General features: G+C 46.2%; 2 protein-coding genes across 6 annotated transcripts; both read left to right on the plus strand.

Moving 5' to 3' along the window:
- Nucleotides 1–466: 466 nt before the first annotated feature.
- On the plus strand, nucleotides 467–6,047 carry rbm17 (RNA binding motif protein 17). Of its 2 annotated transcripts, none has more exons than XM_067254397.1 (13): nucleotides 467–549; nucleotides 924–1,084; nucleotides 1,228–1,344; nucleotides 1,486–1,652; nucleotides 1,851–1,963; nucleotides 2,117–2,167; nucleotides 2,351–2,495; nucleotides 2,786–2,937; nucleotides 3,396–3,452; nucleotides 4,052–4,128; nucleotides 4,214–4,312; nucleotides 4,860–4,932; nucleotides 5,597–6,047. In XM_067254397.1, the coding sequence occupies exons 2-13, from the start codon at nucleotides 965–967 to the stop codon at nucleotides 5,698–5,700; spliced, it is 1,275 nt and encodes a 424-aa protein (XP_067110498.1). In that variant the 5' UTR covers nucleotides 467–549; nucleotides 924–964; the 3' UTR covers nucleotides 5,701–6,047. The 2 variants fall into 2 exon arrangements, with proteins under 2 accessions (XP_067110498.1, XP_067110497.1); XM_067254396.1 differs by having other exon boundaries at nucleotides 3,393–3,452; nucleotides 5,597–5,837.
- Nucleotides 6,048–7,735: 1,688 nt separating this feature from the next.
- pfkfb3 (6-phosphofructo-2-kinase/fructose-2,6-biphosphatase 3) lies at nucleotides 7,736–15,365 on the plus strand. Of its 4 annotated transcripts, none has more exons than XR_010878799.1 (16): nucleotides 7,736–8,038; nucleotides 9,673–9,801; nucleotides 10,020–10,116; nucleotides 10,254–10,320; nucleotides 10,428–10,502; nucleotides 10,665–10,721; nucleotides 10,868–10,992; nucleotides 11,105–11,312; nucleotides 11,447–11,593; nucleotides 11,673–11,777; nucleotides 11,916–12,045; nucleotides 12,153–12,215; nucleotides 12,331–12,395; nucleotides 12,586–12,765; nucleotides 13,618–13,734; nucleotides 13,937–15,365. XR_010878799.1 is itself a non-coding variant. In XM_067254137.1 (16 exons), exons 1-16 carry the CDS (start codon nucleotides 7,957–7,959, stop codon nucleotides 13,622–13,624), a joined length of 1,560 nt encoding a protein of 519 aa, XP_067110238.1. In that variant the 5' UTR covers nucleotides 7,736–7,956; the 3' UTR covers nucleotides 13,625–15,365. The 4 variants fall into 4 exon arrangements, 3 of the variants coding, with proteins under 3 accessions (XP_067110238.1, XP_067110239.1, XP_067110237.1); XM_067254137.1 differs by adding an exon at nucleotides 12,955–12,977 and having other exon boundaries at nucleotides 13,618–15,365; XM_067254138.1 differs by lacking the exons at nucleotides 13,618–13,734; nucleotides 13,937–15,365 and adding exons at nucleotides 12,955–12,977; nucleotides 13,309–13,598.
- Nucleotides 15,366–17,795: the final 2,430 nt, after the last annotated feature.

The following is a 17,795-nucleotide window of genomic DNA, read 5'->3' on the forward strand; positions in this document are numbered from 1 at the left end:
CGCCTTGGGAAGGACAGGGAGGAGAGGGAGTATGGACAAAGAATGGGTTGGTGCAGGACATTGCATTCAGTTTCGTATTTGGATTCAGAAACTATGTGATGTTCGAACACATTATATAACTATGAAACCTAGAGCTATTTAATTAAACGTACCGTTTTTATGTATTTAAAAGTTACCTTTGTTCGATGCAGTCACTTTCATTGCATATGGTAAAGCTTGCCATCTAGTGATACGAAGGTGGAACTACAACAAACTGTTGTACTATTACAGTATATAATTTAAATATGTCCCAATAAAATACACCTGGCGACATATTTTGTATTTAGGTTTTGAAAATTCAGTTTTAATTCGTAACAACAGTTTTTACAGTTGTTACTTGCTTGTCAAGACAATCATCCCCACCGCTAGGTGGAATCTATCAAGGTGGCGTAGTTTTAATGCCCTTCTTTACGTTGTTTTGTCGATAAGCGTGTGCATCAGCTAAACACATACATTCATCTAGCGTAGCTTTTTCAAAGTCTCCACTACTTGTTATACTTGTAGTTTCAGGTATGTAGCTATATATTTACAATGACAATATAGATATAAAAAACATTATACATATTTGTATTGATGAATGCACCATACTTGTGTGACGGCTCTTTTCGGATAAAATCCGAGCGCTGTGGTAGCTAGCAAATGCTAGATAGCTAGCTGACGTTAGCTGGTTGGTACAATATTTTTTTTCTTTCTGTTGTGTCTGTGCCCACAAACTGTGTGATGCTACGGGTGCGCTAGGCAGCTAAATGTTAATATATCTAGCCTTTAATAATAATGGATTAGCCTATAACAGGAAATGTGATCAAAAGTGTGTCGGCTAGACAGTGTTTTTTTTTACTTACACAGTGTAATTACATCATTCTGGTCTATTTGTTGTCTGCCAGGAAAATATATTTAAAATAGAAATCTTGATACCCGCACAACCATGTCGCTCTACGACGACTTGGGCGTCGCGAGTGACGCCAAGACTGAGGGCTGGTCTAAGAACTTCAAACTGCTCCAGTCGCAGCTGAAGGTGAAGAAGGCTGCTCTGACTCAGGCGAAGGTAAAGACACCTGTAAGACCAGTGATTGTGACCTGTTCTCTGAACGAACGAAATGCCCGCAATCAAGCAGTATCATAGGTAAACAAAGTTGCAGGTGGAACAACGATGACGGCTGTGTTTGGTGTATATGTGTGTCTCATCAGACCCAGCGGATGAAGCAGACTACCGTCCTTGCTCCCGTCATCGACCTGAAGAGGGGCGGATCCAGTGAAGACAGACAGATCCTAGACACACCCCCACACATTGCTGTAGGGCTCAAGGTAAAATGTTGTTTCTTACATAATTGTGTATAACTTGGGGGAGAGAGAGAGAGGTGTAAGGGAGCCTGTGTCACACCTGGTTTCTCTAGTTGTAAGTGTACTCTCTCTGTCTTCATCCTTGTGTGTGTCTGTGTGTATCAGGAAGCGGTGCCTTCAGGCTTCTCCTCAGGGGACGTCCTGATCCCTCTGGCTGATGAGTACGACCCCATGTTCCCCAACGACTACGAGAAGGTGGTGAAGCGACACCGTGAGGAACGGCAGAAGCAGAGGGAGCACGAGCGGCTGAAGGAGATCGAGGAGAGGGAAAAGTACGGGCCTGGATGCTTGTCACACTCGTCTCCCGTCAACAATCGGATACCCACTCCGTTTGACTATGTCCCGCATTGAAATCAACCAATGTCAATTTGCATGTCAGCCAGCCCGTGTCTCGTCTGGTATATAGCGATGAATGGTCTTGTGTCTGCTGTGTTTTGCCTGTGTTTGACCTGTGGCGTGTCCCTCTCCAGGAAGAGGAAGGACCGTCACGAGGGCACCGTCCCCAGCGGGTTCTCCCGCTTCCCCGCGGCCGAGGGAGAATCGGACGAAGAGGAGGACTACGAGAAGGAGAGGAGGAAAAGAGGTGAGGGCAGAGGGATTACCCTGCAGTACCCTATTACCCAGGCGGGCACGCATGCACACCCTCGCTTAACACGCTAGAATGGGGATTAAGCAATGTTGTGAGGTTTAAGACTGTACGATCATCCACTCTCTACTCCTCCCTTCCCTCCATCAGCTCTGGGTGGAGCTGCCATCGCCCCGCCCTCCTCCCTTGTGGATAGAGACGGTGAGTGTGGGCCTGATGTCTGTCTATTCTGAGAGTTTTGTGTCAGGGGGGCCGAGAGAACAGTTTGTGTGTATAATGTGAGTATGGGGGACAGCATGTAGTGAGGATGATCATCCACTAGGCGTCAGTGTTTTCAAACAACTTCCTAACAGAACCCCCCCCCCCCCCCCTCTGTTTTCTCAGTCTCTTTCTCTTCGTCATTTCCCTATGAAGAGGAGGGGCGACCCCCCCGGGGTTCCAAGGCAGCCATCCCACCCCCCATGTACGAAGACTCAGAGCGGCCCCGCTCCCCTCCCGGGCCTACCAACACATTCCTGGCCAACATGGGGTGAGTACCACAATACATCCATTTAGACCTACCATTCTACCAATGCTACATTTAGACCTACCATTATCCCAATGCTACATTTAGACCTACCATTATCCCAATGCTACATTTAGACCTACCATTATCCCAATGCTACACTGCACCACAAGGTGTTTATGGTCACGCTAATACACAGCCTTTGAGACAATGAGCCTTGATGTGTAGAGTGATGAACTGGTGTTCATTATGACCGCAAGGCACATACTGACTCGGTACAGGGAGATAATGTAATGCTTGTGTGTGTCCACCAGAGGGACGGTGGCCCATAAGATCATGCAGAAGTATGGCTTCAGAGAGGGGCAGGGCCTGGGCAAGCATGAGCAGGGCCTCAGCACGGCCCTGTCAGTGGAGAAGACCAGCAAGAGGGGCGGCAAGATCATCATAGGAGACGCTGCGGAGAAACGTACCTCTCTCCCTTCTTCCATCGTTTACTTTTACTGTCTGTCGCACCTGTCATTATGTCTCTCTCTCGCTCTCTCCTGTGTCTCGGTCCTTCCATCTCTCTGTTTCCTCATCTCTCTCTTCTCACTCAACCATCTCTCTTTTCACACTCCATCTCTTTTTTTCAGTCTTGGCAGTGTTCTGTTTACTGGCTTTTATCTGTTTCCTGTCATATTCTGTCACTATCACACTTTCTTCACCGGGTCCCCTGTGGCTTCCTGCGAGCAGCTTTGGCTGAAGTGTTGGCCGTGGAAACCAGGCTGTCAGTACACGGCCTCGGTTTCTAGTTCCGCAGTTTGTCTTTGTCGGCCTCACTGAAGGTTCTGTTTTGATTTGCACTTCTCATCCATGCGTGATTCTATTGGTTTCAACATCTGTGTGTTGTTTTGTGTTGTCTTGCGTGTGTGTGTGTCCAAGCAGCAGGATCCAGTCAGTCTGCAGCAGCTGAGCCTTCAGCCCAGGGCTCGGGGCCTCCAGGTTGGGCTCCACACATCACATCCTGTTTGCCACACGCATCATATCCTGCCATTCTCTGTCCAGTCTCCTGTGTGTGTTCTGTATGTCTGCCATCCAGAGTGGCCACTAGCCAGTAATTCTCATCTAGGCTAGCACTAAATGGCACATCCTGTTCATCTCAATCGGGGTCAAGTCATATGGAACTAGAAATCAAATTGATTAAGGGCCTTACATTTTACATTTACATTTAGTCATTTAGCAGACACTCTTATCCAGAGCGACTTACAGTAAGTACAGGGACATTCCCCCGAGGCAAGTAGGGTGATGCGCCTTGCCCAAGGACACAACGTCATTTTTACGCAGCCGGGAATCAAACCGACAAGCTTCTGATTTAATAACCCGATTCGCTAACTGCTCAGCCATCTGACCCCGCCTTATGGTTCATAGTGTAGCTTTCCTATGTTTCTACCTCAAGTTTCAACTGTCACCCCGTGAACATTTTACACAGGCTTTTATGAACACAACCTTCTCAGTAAGATCTACTCATGTTCTACTTGCTGGACAGGAACAATGCCCTTCCGCAGACGTGATCCATCTTGTCTTCTTTTTTCCCCAATCAGCTGACTCCTCCAAGAAATCAGATGCCAACCCCCTCACCGAGATCCTCAAGTGTCCCACCAAAGTCGTGCTGCTGCGGGTTCGTTTGCCAGCATGAGAGAGTGCTGTATCTGAATGAGTGTGTGTGCGTGTCACACGTAGTCTAAGCAGAGTGTGTGTTCCAGAACATGGTGGGCAGAGGGGAGGTGGATGAGGACCTGGAAGGCGAGACCAAAGAGGAGTGTGAGAAATACGGCAAAGTCACCAAGTGTGTCATATTTGAGGTGAGGGGAGCTCTTCTGCTGAGCCCACGCACACACGCACCCCGTAGCTGCTAACTGGGATCACAGCTCTCCACGACACGTAGGCTGTGTCTGGTGGTTTTGGCAGGCCTCCAGAGTTTGTGGCCAAGGTTGCAGCCAGACTGGAACACCCCCCCCCCCCCCCCCCCCCTTCGGTGGCACTGCTTCCAAATGCTAATACCCCATCATTAGCTTGCTCTGGAACTGTGGGAAAAAGAAATACATTCTACCTAGTTGAGTTAATCCGTTTAGCGCAGGATGTTAAGTCTCTGAATTTATATTTTTACTGCCCACTTGGACAAAAATAAGTATTCATTTGCCATGTTCTTTCCTCAAATAACACGTTGGCATTTTATTCACATGCAGGATTACAGTGGACTGGTGTTCTCCACAAGTTTAGATGACTGACTGTGATCCTTAGTCGAAGCCCGCTGCTATTGCATAACGACTTCCAGATATATTATTGGGGTTTTAGGTTGCTTGTTCAGTTTTCACGCTTGTTATAATCCGACCGTATTGTTGCTTCCAGATTGCACTTGTGACTGATGATGAAGCGGTGAGGATATTCCTGGAGTTTGAGAGGGTGGAGTCAGCCATCAAAGGTCAGCAGCTGCCCTGTTGTCACCCTATCTGGGCCTGTCCATCTGTGTGTGCGTGTGCAAGCACTATCATTGTATAACTTGAGTTGAGCTGTGTGTGTGTGCCTTATGTGGGTCTCAGTCTAAATGGGTCGTCCCAGATCAAGATTCAGGTGAGACTGGTCTCCCCTTGGTGTTGCATCACCTGTTCCACCAGGCCCCTCCCCTACGCACTTACATCACATCCTCTAAGGGGGACAGGGAGTGGGACAGCAGACCACACTCACGCATTCACACACACACTGCTGGGGAGGATGACAAAATACTTGACACAAACACACAGAGAAAGACGGACAGGAAAACAGAACCACACAATCACATCTGTATTCTGGAAGATGTAATCTTGTTATTTTATTTCACAAGTCATCTCCTTGAGTTCGGGAACAATGTAACTCACATGTCAGAGCTTTTGTTCTTATCGTCAAGTGGTTATGTAACTTCCAGAGATTTCAAAATCTGATGACACCAAACTAGGTGGCTTGCTGGTTCAGTGACATTGGAGTGGAGATGCTTATGTGTTGAGTTTGTCTGTCTTAGGATCACCATACACTCCATGTCTCTTCCCAGCAGCTGCAGCACAACCTGTACTGGGAGTAATCATTGATAACTTGTTGTCTTCTGTCTCTAGCCGTGGTGGATCTCAACGGGCGGTACTTTGGAGGGCGCGTGGTGAAGGCCTGCTTCTACAACCTGGATAAGTTCAGGGTTCTAGACCTGGGGGAGCAGGTGTGAGCCAGACTCAACAGAACCGGCCCGCCACAATCAGCACCCACTTCTCCTCACCAGCAGGAAACGGCTGTCTGATTCATGGACACATACACACACACACATCCTCATCAGACCTCTGTATATAGGCCAAACACAATTCTCCGAACTTACAGTGTCTAAGTATAGCGAGTAGTCCCACAAGTAGGTTGTTTGTTTTGTTTTGCGTGAAGAGGAAATCACTGTGGCTTAACAGAAACGACAACCTGAATATGAATGAATTCCAGTCACCATGAGGCCCTTGATATGTGTCTTAATACATTTTCATCTTGTACAAATGAAACCTGAAAATTAAATGTCTCTTGTTTTAAATGAAAGTTGTTTTGAGCTTGTCTTCCTCTCGTCATGTTCTCATCACCAGTTCTTGTTCTGGGGCAGAACATAGTCTTGGACGCCTAGTTTTTCTCTGTCTGACATAACTGAGGGATCCCACAAGACCTGGTCCACCAGGGGCTCTTTCTAAATTTAGCCCAGAACGGTGAGGGGGTACTGGGGCAGTGACGCAGAAAACCTGGCCCAGACCCATTCAGCTCTTCTGCATAATGACTTGAGGCCCTGGGGAGTTGAACTAGAGAGGATCCAATTACTCATTTCTATGAACATGTAATTCCTATTAAGATAATGTTATGAAAACAATATGAAGGACACAGCTCCCTCATAGAGGTGCTATTTGGGCAGGTCAGAGTGAGGGAGTTATGATGGGAGAAATGGAATGAGAAGGGTGTAAGCAGGTGTGTGTGTGACATGAAGGAAGCCATGGAGCGGTGCATGCTTGGCTCGTGCAGAGGCAGTGGAAGGGTGGGGGGGGGGGCAAAGGTACCTCTGACTGTAACCTGAATACCACCAGTCTAAGCAGTGCTATGAGGCCACACTGTACGCAGCAGATTGAAGGGGCTGTAAAGGTTCATCTGTACTGGTTGATGTCGGGTCAGCTGCCATAGGTCATGGTTGTGCAGTCCAGCACTGCGGTGTAGATGGGTAAAGGGTCTGATAAAATACAAGAAATTAACACAAAAGTTGGAGAGAAAATGACTTAATACTAGTGAAATTATCTTGCTGCATGGACAGATATTTTACTCAACAAGATACCTTAAAATAAGTTGGTTCCAGTCTATAAATAAATAGGCTCAAGAATATATCACAAATTAAAAGATAGAAACTAGTAAATCATTTTTGAAACAAGATAATAAATATTATATTTCCACAACTAAGATTATAAATCTTGGCAAGCAGAACAATTGGCAGTGTTGTGAAGGGAGGGTATGGCCCAGAGAGCTACAAAGTTTAGTGCAAAGATCTGGGCTTGTGCGGTGGGGAGCACTAAACCGAGCATAGGCGTGTGTGGCTCATGGTGTGTGGATGGGAAGTCCTCTCCGAGAGGCACCGCTACTTCAGTTCAGAACAGGAAATAAAAATAGTATGTTGTTGTTGACAAAAGTCATTGAGAACAGCCACGCCTCGACCAGATTGGTTCCAGATGTCAACATGTTATTAAGAAACGTCTTGTGTACTTCACAGTTTTTTGCAATCAAATGTTACATGTATCAAAGTGGTGTGCGTGCGGTGTTGTGCGTGCGGTGTTGCACGTGCACCGGTTTTCCCTTTTTTTCTCAATTTAGCCCAAACGGATTAAATACGTGTATATAGAACAACTGTATTCTACAGCACTAGTATCCCAATTTTACACATTGTATAATAGTTTGTATTTCTGTTGAAAATGATTTTATTAAATACTATACAGGACGAATGATAAGCGTATTGACACCATCCAAACTGACTGATACAGGCAAAAAGCGCATACAGTATTGTAAATGGTTACATTTACCGATTGCAGCCACAAGGTGACGCAGCACGAGCCTCAGTTCTGACCGGCACTTACAGCGCGCGCGCAAACCGGCAAAAGGGGCCTCACGTCATCGCTGCTTGTCACGTTGTTTCCTGCTCCGTGAGTTTAAATAGAGGATCTGGGTCACAGACCGGTAGATTATTTCACCGACATAGACTGACCGGCATCAGAAAAGAATCGGAAAACGCTTATTGCCAAGGATTTCTATTGACAGATTACAATTGTTGAGACTAAAACTAACTAAAAATCTGAATTTGATTTGTAGTTTGATTTCATTGAGTTGATCTGATCTTCTTAATCGACTGTACTGGGGGGCGTTTATTGGAATTGATACACGGGGAAATCGAAGTTCTTTCGTCTTCATCTCTCTCCAAGGAATGCCAAGAGAGCTGACTCAGAACAGAATCCAAAAGATCTGGATTCCATCTAAAGATGATAAACCAGCTGTACCCAAGAGAGGTAAGCAACCTGAATATAATCAGGTTTTTATTGGCTCAATTATAAGTAAATCATGGGGCTACTGATACCCTTTTTACTACTGTAAAAAAGTGTGTTGCATGAAACTCAGGCTATTTTTTTTATTTTTTTATTTTTGAACTCAGGCTATATACAAAATATGATAATGTGCACAACACGTGTTTATGAGTTTCAAATGACTGCCATTATGGGGTTGGTTGTATACGACCAACGATCCCAACAAAAACATCTACCAATTTTATAAATACGTAATTAGACGTAAGTAGCCCACTGACTTCACTGTATTCTTTACAGTGTCAATATTAAATATCTCAGCTTCTTCTGGGCGTTGTCACACTGCACGCGAAGGAGTTATTCAAAATTGATTCCAAGTAGAGCGTGACGGAGCTTTGGTCTCCATAGCAACCATTGACCGAGCCCGGTCGGTACCCCTTGCAAGGGGCTCTGTTCGTGGCATGAAGCGGTGTGTGGGAGGGAATTTCAAGGCGATTCCAGGGTCTCATTCGTCTGTGATTGGATAAGCTGGTGTGCGTTTGCATGGCGCGAGCATCTCAGTGGTCGGTTTTCTTAATGAGCGAATGCATGAATTCCTGAATAGCATCTTCCTATTCATGTCTTTCTGTCTATGTCTGTAAAGATAAGCGCTTGATAATGCAATATTATACCATCTTCACCTCTGTGAATATGTACTGGTCCAAACAGGTAGAGAGGACAGCCTAGGATAATTATCGTTAGCTCTGGATTAGCCCCCCCAGCTAATGTCCTTTCCCATGACTGGTCAGTGACACACAGTCTACGTCCTGAGTGACCTCAGCCTCTAATGGGATGAGCTTCTTTGACACTGAGAATGACAGAGAGACTGAGGGAGGTGTAAGAGGGATGAAGCGGGATGAAGCGGGCACGGACAGAGAGAGATAGAAGGGACTGTATTGAGAGTTAGCTCGTGATTGAAAGGGGGATGGAGATGACGGGGCGTGGAGGTGGAGAAGATAGATTGAACGTAAAATGTAAGATGTCGTAAGATGTGGAAGGACTACCTCACCTGTAATAACCTGGTGTGTTTGATGTGGTTTCCTTCAGACACGTTGCAGAGACATCCAATATAGGAGTGAGCCGCTTCTTAGAGAAGATCTCCTCAGTGTACCGGCCTTTATTTCACTGTCATGTCCACATGAGCTCACCATGTGACCTAGGCTACTTCTCTAATACTGTATCTAAACGTGTGTGTGTGTACAGTGTAGTCTTGTACGGTTGTGGGCCACATGTTCAGTGATGCAGAGTTGATCTGACCACTGAGCCAGGGTATGTGCTGGCTTAGTATGTGGGTGGGTGGGCACGGTGTATGGGTGGGCATGGGGAGGGCCGGTGAGAGGGGGTTATTGGAGAACTACTGCATGGGGGCTGACCTCATTTCAGGGGCCCAGGGAGGGGGGTGACAGGGTGTAGAGAGGGCTGAACTGGGGCAGTGGGTTTATTTTTACCAACTTATTATTAGATGAGTTTGCATGGAACAGCGTTATACAGGTTATGGTCAGTCTATGACAAATTGGTTTACAGTAGAGATTTTTAGTTTTCAAAATGATAACCCCTGACTTACTCTTTATCCTTCTTTGTAGCTGGTGGGGGCCCACACCTGGCCAACCCCCCCACGGTTATTGTGATGGTGGGTCTGCCAGCTCGGGGGAAGACCTACATGTCCAAGAAACTGACCCGCTACCTCAACTGGATTGGCATGCCCACCAAAGGTACAGGACACAGTCTTAAACACAGCTGGAGAACGATAACCACGCTGATCCTCTCAGTCGTCATGTGTCTCTTTGCTTCATCCTAATGCTAACGGAGGACAACGTTGTTCTTCTGAAGTCACTCCCTAGTCTAGCCCAGTACTCCTGTTTGTCTGTCTGACACAAATGTCTCGACTCATGCTTCTAGAAACTCACCCTGTGTGTGTTTTTGTGTCCAGTCTTCAACGTGGGGGAGTACCGTAGAGAGGCGGTCAAAAACTACAGTTCCTACGACTTCTTCAAGTCTGACAACGAGAATGCCGTGAAGATTAGACAGTAAGTCAAGCCAATCACAGCAGTCCACCAGTAGACTTAGAATCCAGAGTGAGAGACAGTAGATACTCTGGAACATTCAGCATCTGTATTCAGGACTGTTTCACAAACTAACAGGAAGGTTATGTTTTCCTTTTTAGACAGTGTGCCTTGGCTGCACTCCGAGACGTCAAGTGCTATTTGACAGAGGAGGGGGGACAAGTGGCGGTAAGTCGGCATCCCAGCATGCACCTCTCCAGCAAACCTCGTATCTCGTCTGGAATGTAGTTGGTTGATATTTCCACTCATAGGTTCTCTGTCTTCTTTGTGTGCAGGTGTTTGATGCTACAAACACGACGCGCGACAGGCGAGACATGATCCTGGATTTCGGCAGCGAGCACTGCTTCAAGGTCAGTGTTGCTATGGTTACCCCAGCGCACAGGCAGGCGTGACAATCATGTGTTCGAGCTGAGTCAGACCCATGCGTGTCTGTGACTCAGTGGGATGAAGAGGTGTGATGAGGATGGTGGTGCCTGATTGAAATGACTGACGATTGTTTTATCTCACTACAGGTTTTCTTCATTGAGTCTGTGTGTGATGATCCTAGTGTCATCGCCTCAAATATAATGGTGAGTCACATACGAGTTCTGAGGGAGTTTCTCAGATTTTCAAGGTTTTGTCATTTTTAAAGAGGACCAACAAATAAAATGCTTTTGTTAAAAATATTACAAATCTAAAGTTGGATTTTGACCACACCATTGTCTTCTTCATACAGGAAGTGAAGGTGTCCTGCCCAGACTACCAGGACTGCAACAAGACAGACGCCATGTTGGACTTCCAGAAAAGGATTGAGTGTTACAAAGCTCACTACGAGCCCCTGGACCCTGATGAGTATGACAGGTGGGTCCTGCCTCCTCCACACACACAAACACACACACACACACACACACTCACATACACATACACACAAAACAGAAACATGTGGCTTGACCCTGTTCCACCCTCTATGCAGGGATCTGTCCTTCATTAAGGTGATCGACGTGGGCAGGCGCTTCTTGGTGAACCGCATCCAGGACCACATCCAGAGTAAGATCGTGTACTACCTGATGAACATCCACGTCCAGCCCAGGGCCATCTACCTCTGCAGGCACGGGGAGAGCATGCACAACCTGCAGGGACGCCTGGGGGGCGACTCGGGACTGTCTTCACGGGGCAAAAAGGTAAACTTAAATAGTCTACACATTCCATACATACACACAGACGTTTGGAGACCCAGGGAAACTCTGTTGACCTGATTCCACACACACACACACACACCAACACAACTAACACACACCATCCCCTGTGTCTCCAGTTTGCGGCTGCCCTGTCCGGGTTTGTGGAGGAGCAGAACCTGAAGGGTCTGAAGGTGTGGACCAGCCAGATGTGTCGCAGCATCCAGACCGCTGAGGACCTCGGGGTGCCCTACGAGCAGTGGAAGGCCCTCAACGAGTTAGACGCTGTGAGTCCCACACGCTCCACTCCTCCTGCTGTTTGCGTGTGCACGGACACGGCTCTAACATGTTGGTTGTGTCCTACAGGGGGTGTGTGAGGAGATGACCTATGAGGAGATCAAGGAGAAATATCCAGATGAGTTTGCTCTCAGAGACCAGGACAAGTTCTACTACCGCTACCCCACAGGAGAGGTGAGATAACGCTGGAATGAACTCTATATTGGTACAGTTGATAACAATATAAATGTGTGATTCTATGTGAGCATGTAATGTGAGAAGACAGAATGAGTAATCGTCCCTCTCTCGTCCTCCCCCTGTTCCTGGCTGTAGTCCTACCAGGACCTGGTGCAGCGTGTTGAGCCGGTCATCATGGAGCTGGAGAGGCAGGAGAACGTTCTGGTCGTCTGTCACCAGGCGGTCATGCGTTGCCTGCTAGCCTACTTCCTGGACAAGAGTGCAGGTGAGACTACAAATCCCTCAGCCACCAGTTTCTCTTCACTCACAGCTGTCCGTGTTACCAGTGTACTGGAGCTGCTCTGACTTGATACTTTGATTTGGTTATTGCAGATGAGATGCCGTACCTGAAGTGCCCGCTTCATACTGTGCTGAAACTCACCCCCATGGCTTATGGTGAGAATGCACAGCTAGCGTATATTACATCTACATTAACCTAACAGGATTACAGCAGCTTGGGCCTGCATTGGCTGATGAGTGCTGCTGAATGAGTTGTGTTTGTGTTCTGCAGGGTGCAAAGTGGAGTCCATCTCGCTGAATGTGGACGCTGTGAACACACACAGAGACAGACCTGAGGTAAATGCTCCCTTCAGTGTCTCCAGCTTCCTTTCTTGTGTGTCTGAACGTCCTCTTATCCAGCACTGGAAATGCATTCTAAATGTCTCTCTCTCTCTCTCTCTCTCTCTCTCTCTCTCTCTCTCTCTCTCTCTCTCTCTCTCTCTCTCTCTCTCTCTCTCTCTCTCTCTCTCTCTCTCTCTCTCTGTAGGAGGTGAAGAAGGGTCCTGGTACTCTGTTGAGGAGGAACAGTGTGACCCCCCTGACCAGCCCGGAGCCCAACATCAAGAAGTCCCGCATTGACGAGCTGGACGAGCCCCCCCTCCATGAGCTGCCCCCCTCGCTGTCCCTCTGCTCCCCCACGCTCCTCCCCCTCTCCCTGGCTGGACAGGTGAGACACACACACACACGGTCTCTCAACATTCATATCTCGTTCATCACAACATGCCTTATCTCTATCCTCTACACTTCTTCTCCGTGCTTGTAATGGCACACTTCTGGCACTCACTTCCCTCCTTCTGTTTCATCCTCCTTTTTTCCCTTCCTCACCCTCCTCACCCTCCTTCTCCTGTCCTGTCAGCACTGGCTGGGGAAAGTTTGCCTGTAAGTATCTTCTCTCTACAGTATCTTTGTGTTTGTCTCTACTTTCTCATACTCCAGTCTATTTATAGGTACAGACAATGGTTGCCTAACAGTTTCCCCCCAATATGATCTCATAAACAGAAATGATTTTTTTTCTGTTTATGAGATCTTCTTCTTTTCTTTTTTTCACACACACACTCACTTCCTGAAGTCCAATTGTGTTCGGGGCATTCCAATTCGCTGACTAAATTTGCTCCCACCGTGTTATTTCACCAACCCTGCCCTCCCTGTCCTGTCCTGTCCTGTCTACACCTTTATCTTGTATGTGTTTCTTCTCTTGTCTTGCATTAAGACGCACCATCCTTCATTATCTGAAAGTGGTCTCTCTCTTAGTGTTCCAAAGGTAAAGCCACAGTAGAGATGGCCTGGACAGCTTCTAGTGTGTGTGTGTGGAGAGATTCTTTGTTTGTTTTGAGTCATAACATTTTTTTTTAGATCATTTGTTTTTGTTTATGTAGTAGGGCTTCTGTTTAGTATAGCGCTGTAGTGCTGTTATCAGCTGGTGCGCTATTTCGTTCGTGTATGTTTATTTTTTTTCTTTACCTGTTTGTCTTGGAGGTCATGTGACAAGGTTCTCCTTTCTGTGATTTTGTTTTCTCAGAACCTGAAGAGGAAGTCTACGGACAGTCATGAAGTCTTTCAGCTCTGCCAATGAGACGCCAGATATCCCGGGAAGTGACAAGTGTGTTGCCACGGTGTTCGTCCCTTCCTCTCTCTGGACATTTACATTTAGTCATTTAGCAGACGCTCTTATCCAGAGCGACTTACAGTAAGTACAGGGACATTCCCCCCGAAGCAAGTGGGGTGAAGTGCCTTGCCCAAGGACACAACGTCATTTTGCACGGCCGGGAATCGAACTGGCAACCTTCAGATTACTAGCCCGACTCCCTCACCGCTCAGCCACCTGACTCCCTTCTCCTGACATCCCAGAGACATCTCATTTCTGTTTCCTTCTCAGACCTGAGAGTGTGCTCTGCTGTCTGCCAGGGGGGCCACCTGCTCTGATGCTCAGAGTGGGGAAGGAAGAGCTGATCAGTAAAAACATCTAAAGCTCTGTCAGAGAGCCAAGCAAAGGAACTTTACCGTTCCAGAAAGGGGCTTTCTACAAAATCAAATACAACCTCATGCGCAACAAACGTCATGTAAAATTTGGACTGACTAAAGCTGTGTTCTTGATCTTGTCACAACTGACCTCATCCGGATCCACGTTCTCATTTCTCTGTCGTCGCTCCTCTTGCGAAGAACTGTTGTCATGGCATTGTTCTTAGAATTGATGTTAGATCATTCTGTTCCTTGTAGAATTCCAGTTTAGACTGGTTTGATGTGCAATCAGCCCGCTCTTTCTTTGAACAAGAATCCAACCAAAGAACACGAAGCAGGTGGAGTTCTACTGTGCACATTATTTAAGAAAAAACGTAGTTCGGATTATTACAAAGAAGGTCATGCATTTTCTGTTTGGTACTTGCATTATTTTTATGTAGCAACACCTTTTGTAATCAGTTATCATTTTGTTCAGTGTATGTGTGAAAGTACGGCGTGTTGTTGGTGTGTGGCCACACAGTGGTTGTGTTCCTCTCTGCATCTTGAGAGGTATGAAGGAGATTATCATTTAAACCTAGAGTGCCTAGTGCTTGTCCTGCAAAGTCAAAGCTGCTTAATGTACAGTACAGCCCATATCAATAGACTCAGCTGCCTACCCACCTGCAGACAGATCTTCAGACACTGCACATAGCCTATGACATATCACTGTACAGATACGCTTTTTTAAAATATATTTTTCTTTTTTTGTTGTTGCTTGATTTTGAAATCAGTGCTGATCATCTGAGTGGGACCCTGATCTGTGTGGTTGTCCCAAAACCAGGGGAAATGTCATTGCATGTGTGAGCGCCTATATTTTTGTTATAACATGTTAATCTGTAATTAGCTTTTGTAAATAGCATTGTACATATGAGGATGGAAGGAAGCTGGAGGCCGAACAGTGTACAGGAATTTCTGAAGTGTGATTTGGATTGATTCAAGAAAGGAAGTATGAAAGAGCCAGCCAGAGGATCTATTTTACTGCTACGGCTGACTGATAAAACTAATTATGATAAAATGACAAATGATATAACTATGTCTTTAAATGGCTGTAATACTTTTGTTTGCTTCTGATACTTGAATTCAGTTTTTTTTGTAAGAAATGTTTTCTTAAACTATTTATTTGTTTGTAGATTTTGATGATAGTAGAGAGAGAGTGGCACTGTGTTTCATACCTGAGGACCATCCACTACCTGACAATGACTGGGCAGAGGAACACATGTACATTCTGCTTTCACTGGACCAATAAAACTACAGAAAATGTCATCTTTATTTGTTTTTGTCTCTCTTTATTTGCAATAAATCACAAAATACCTAATTCTCCTACTAATTAAGAAATACCAAATTCGCCTGCTAGTCACATGTCACTTTCTACACACTTGCTAGTGTAGGGTGTCACCAGTTTGGAGTAGTCACCTTCACACCCATTCATTCAGAATACCAGTGTAAATATATGAGTTGGCATTATGCCACGTTTGCAGTAGTCTACTGGGGTAGGAATATCCCCTCACACACAAGCATCGAATTCCTAACGGTTTATTTATGAAGCTACAGTCATGGTTTCCCTCCATAGTCACATGTGATTGCCAAGCTGCAGCAGTGTTACCATGGTGACTTGGCACTTCCAAGCCATACAGAATATCCAGTCTAATGTCCGTATTGCGTTCCTCATCTTCTTGGGTAGAGGAGAGACAAAGACCCAGGCCAGGACCAGGCCAGACCCAGTCCAATGAGCTCAGCACAGTCAAAACCCAGACAACCTCTCCCAGCCAGACAGTATGGGGGACTGCAGCCTGTCTGTGCCCCACATTCAGCACTAATGACTTTCCCTGAGCTAGATGGATTAGCCAAGCGACAGCACATAAACCTCACATTTGAAAGCGAGCAGTCCCATGTGACAACTCATTTCCGAGAATTACTCAACCTGCGCTAAGTGAAACCAGGTTGGCGGAGAAAGATTGTCCAAAGGCTCATAAATATTGCTTCACTTCTGTCATTGTTCACCATCCTTTTCTTTGAATCCTTGGGTTTCATGTACATCTAGGTCATGGTATGAGATATGCTGGAGTAGGGTGTGATCATAGATTAGACCAGACAGATACAGTATAGTCACGTGTGTGGGGGGCCAACACACTATAGTAGCCTATGTGTGCCACTGTCAAGTCTGCATACAAACAACTGATCACGTGTAGCCAATCAATAGCAACATCAATGAGACATGGGGTCGTGTTAACAGTCAGATTGTCTCAATGACAATCGCTTAAAAGGAAGTGCAATAAACAGTCCTGTGTTGAAAGGAGCAGAAAGAAAACTCATGTGTGATAACGTTGTCTTGAAAATGCTCAGTGCTTGTTGGGGACCTGTGTTCTGTCCATTTACATGTGCAGAGTTATTCTGCTTGTGGGTGAGCCAAACTCTGCCAAACAGTGTGGTCCTGTTAGTGTGTACAGTTCCCACACATACACGCACAAGCACACACTCACAAACTCCCCATCTGTGTTACTTTCATTCTTCATCCTTATCTCCTGATGTCTGACTCAGGCAGTGGGTTGTCGGCCAGTGTGGTCATCGCTGCCCAGTTCTTCTGTGACGAGGCTCATGAAGCTGTGTGTGAAGTCACACGTACACACTTATTGATGGAAAGTCACTTTGCATTTGAATTTGTATAGCCAGCTTGTGCCCTGAGGTCTGTGCATTCAAATAAACGTGTGCTGTGTCTAGGATATGCTCGATAGCGACATCATATCTTTTTATTCGGAAGCATACAGAAGTGAATTTGTGCTTGGCTGGATTTGATTGGTCTTCAGCCTGTGTGTTTGTATATCTGTACTCAGGTGAAAAGAGTCAGGTGTGTTGTCTGTGTGTTTGGGGGGGAGTAATCTCCATGGGAGAGAGAAGATGCAGAGTCAGAGCTGTAAATGGAACACAGTCCTGGTTTAACTGGCTCGGCTAATCAGCGCTTCCACAAATAGAGGGGCTAATGCTGCCATGACGAAAGACTGACAACCTCAGAGCTTTAACCATGCATGCTCTGGACCAGCAGTTTAACCATGCATGCTCTGGACCAGCAGTTTAACCATGCATGCTCTGGACCAGCAGTTTAACCATGCATGCTCTGGACCAGCAGTTTAACCATGCATGCTCTGGACCAAGGATCTGTGTTCAAGAATGTGTTCATCACTAAATTAAGTCTAAAATGATCCCATTTGAATGATCTGATTTCTGTCTCTCTCTCCCTCTCTCTCCTTTTCTCTCTCTCTGTCTTGTGGCATGTTCTGACTCAGCTCCCTGTTCTACCTGAAGGGATTAGCTCATCCCTATTAAGAAGTCATGTGATCTAGTCCCTTTTGGGTGTCTAAAAGGATCTGGACATCTAAACCCATTCAGGAGATCCAGCCTGCACTAGTCTTATTACACACACAAACACACACACCTGTAATTCAAACTGAGTCATGAATAAAGCAACCTAACAAAGCATCACTGTCTAAAGAGAAAGCTCTAAAGAGAGCTTAATGACTTTATGACCAAAACACACACCATCCCTCACACACACACGAACGCACACACGCACGCACACACACACACACACACACACACACACACACACACACACACACACACACACACACACACACACACACACACACACACACACACACACAAGGCTTGTATTTGCTCTGTGAATATTGCGTGCCATAATCT

The sequence above is a fragment of the Osmerus mordax genome, chromosome 17 (assembly GCF_038355195.1).
Source record: "Osmerus mordax isolate fOsmMor3 chromosome 17, fOsmMor3.pri, whole genome shotgun sequence".
Lineage (NCBI taxonomy): Eukaryota > Metazoa > Chordata > Actinopteri > Osmeriformes > Osmeridae > Osmerus > Osmerus mordax.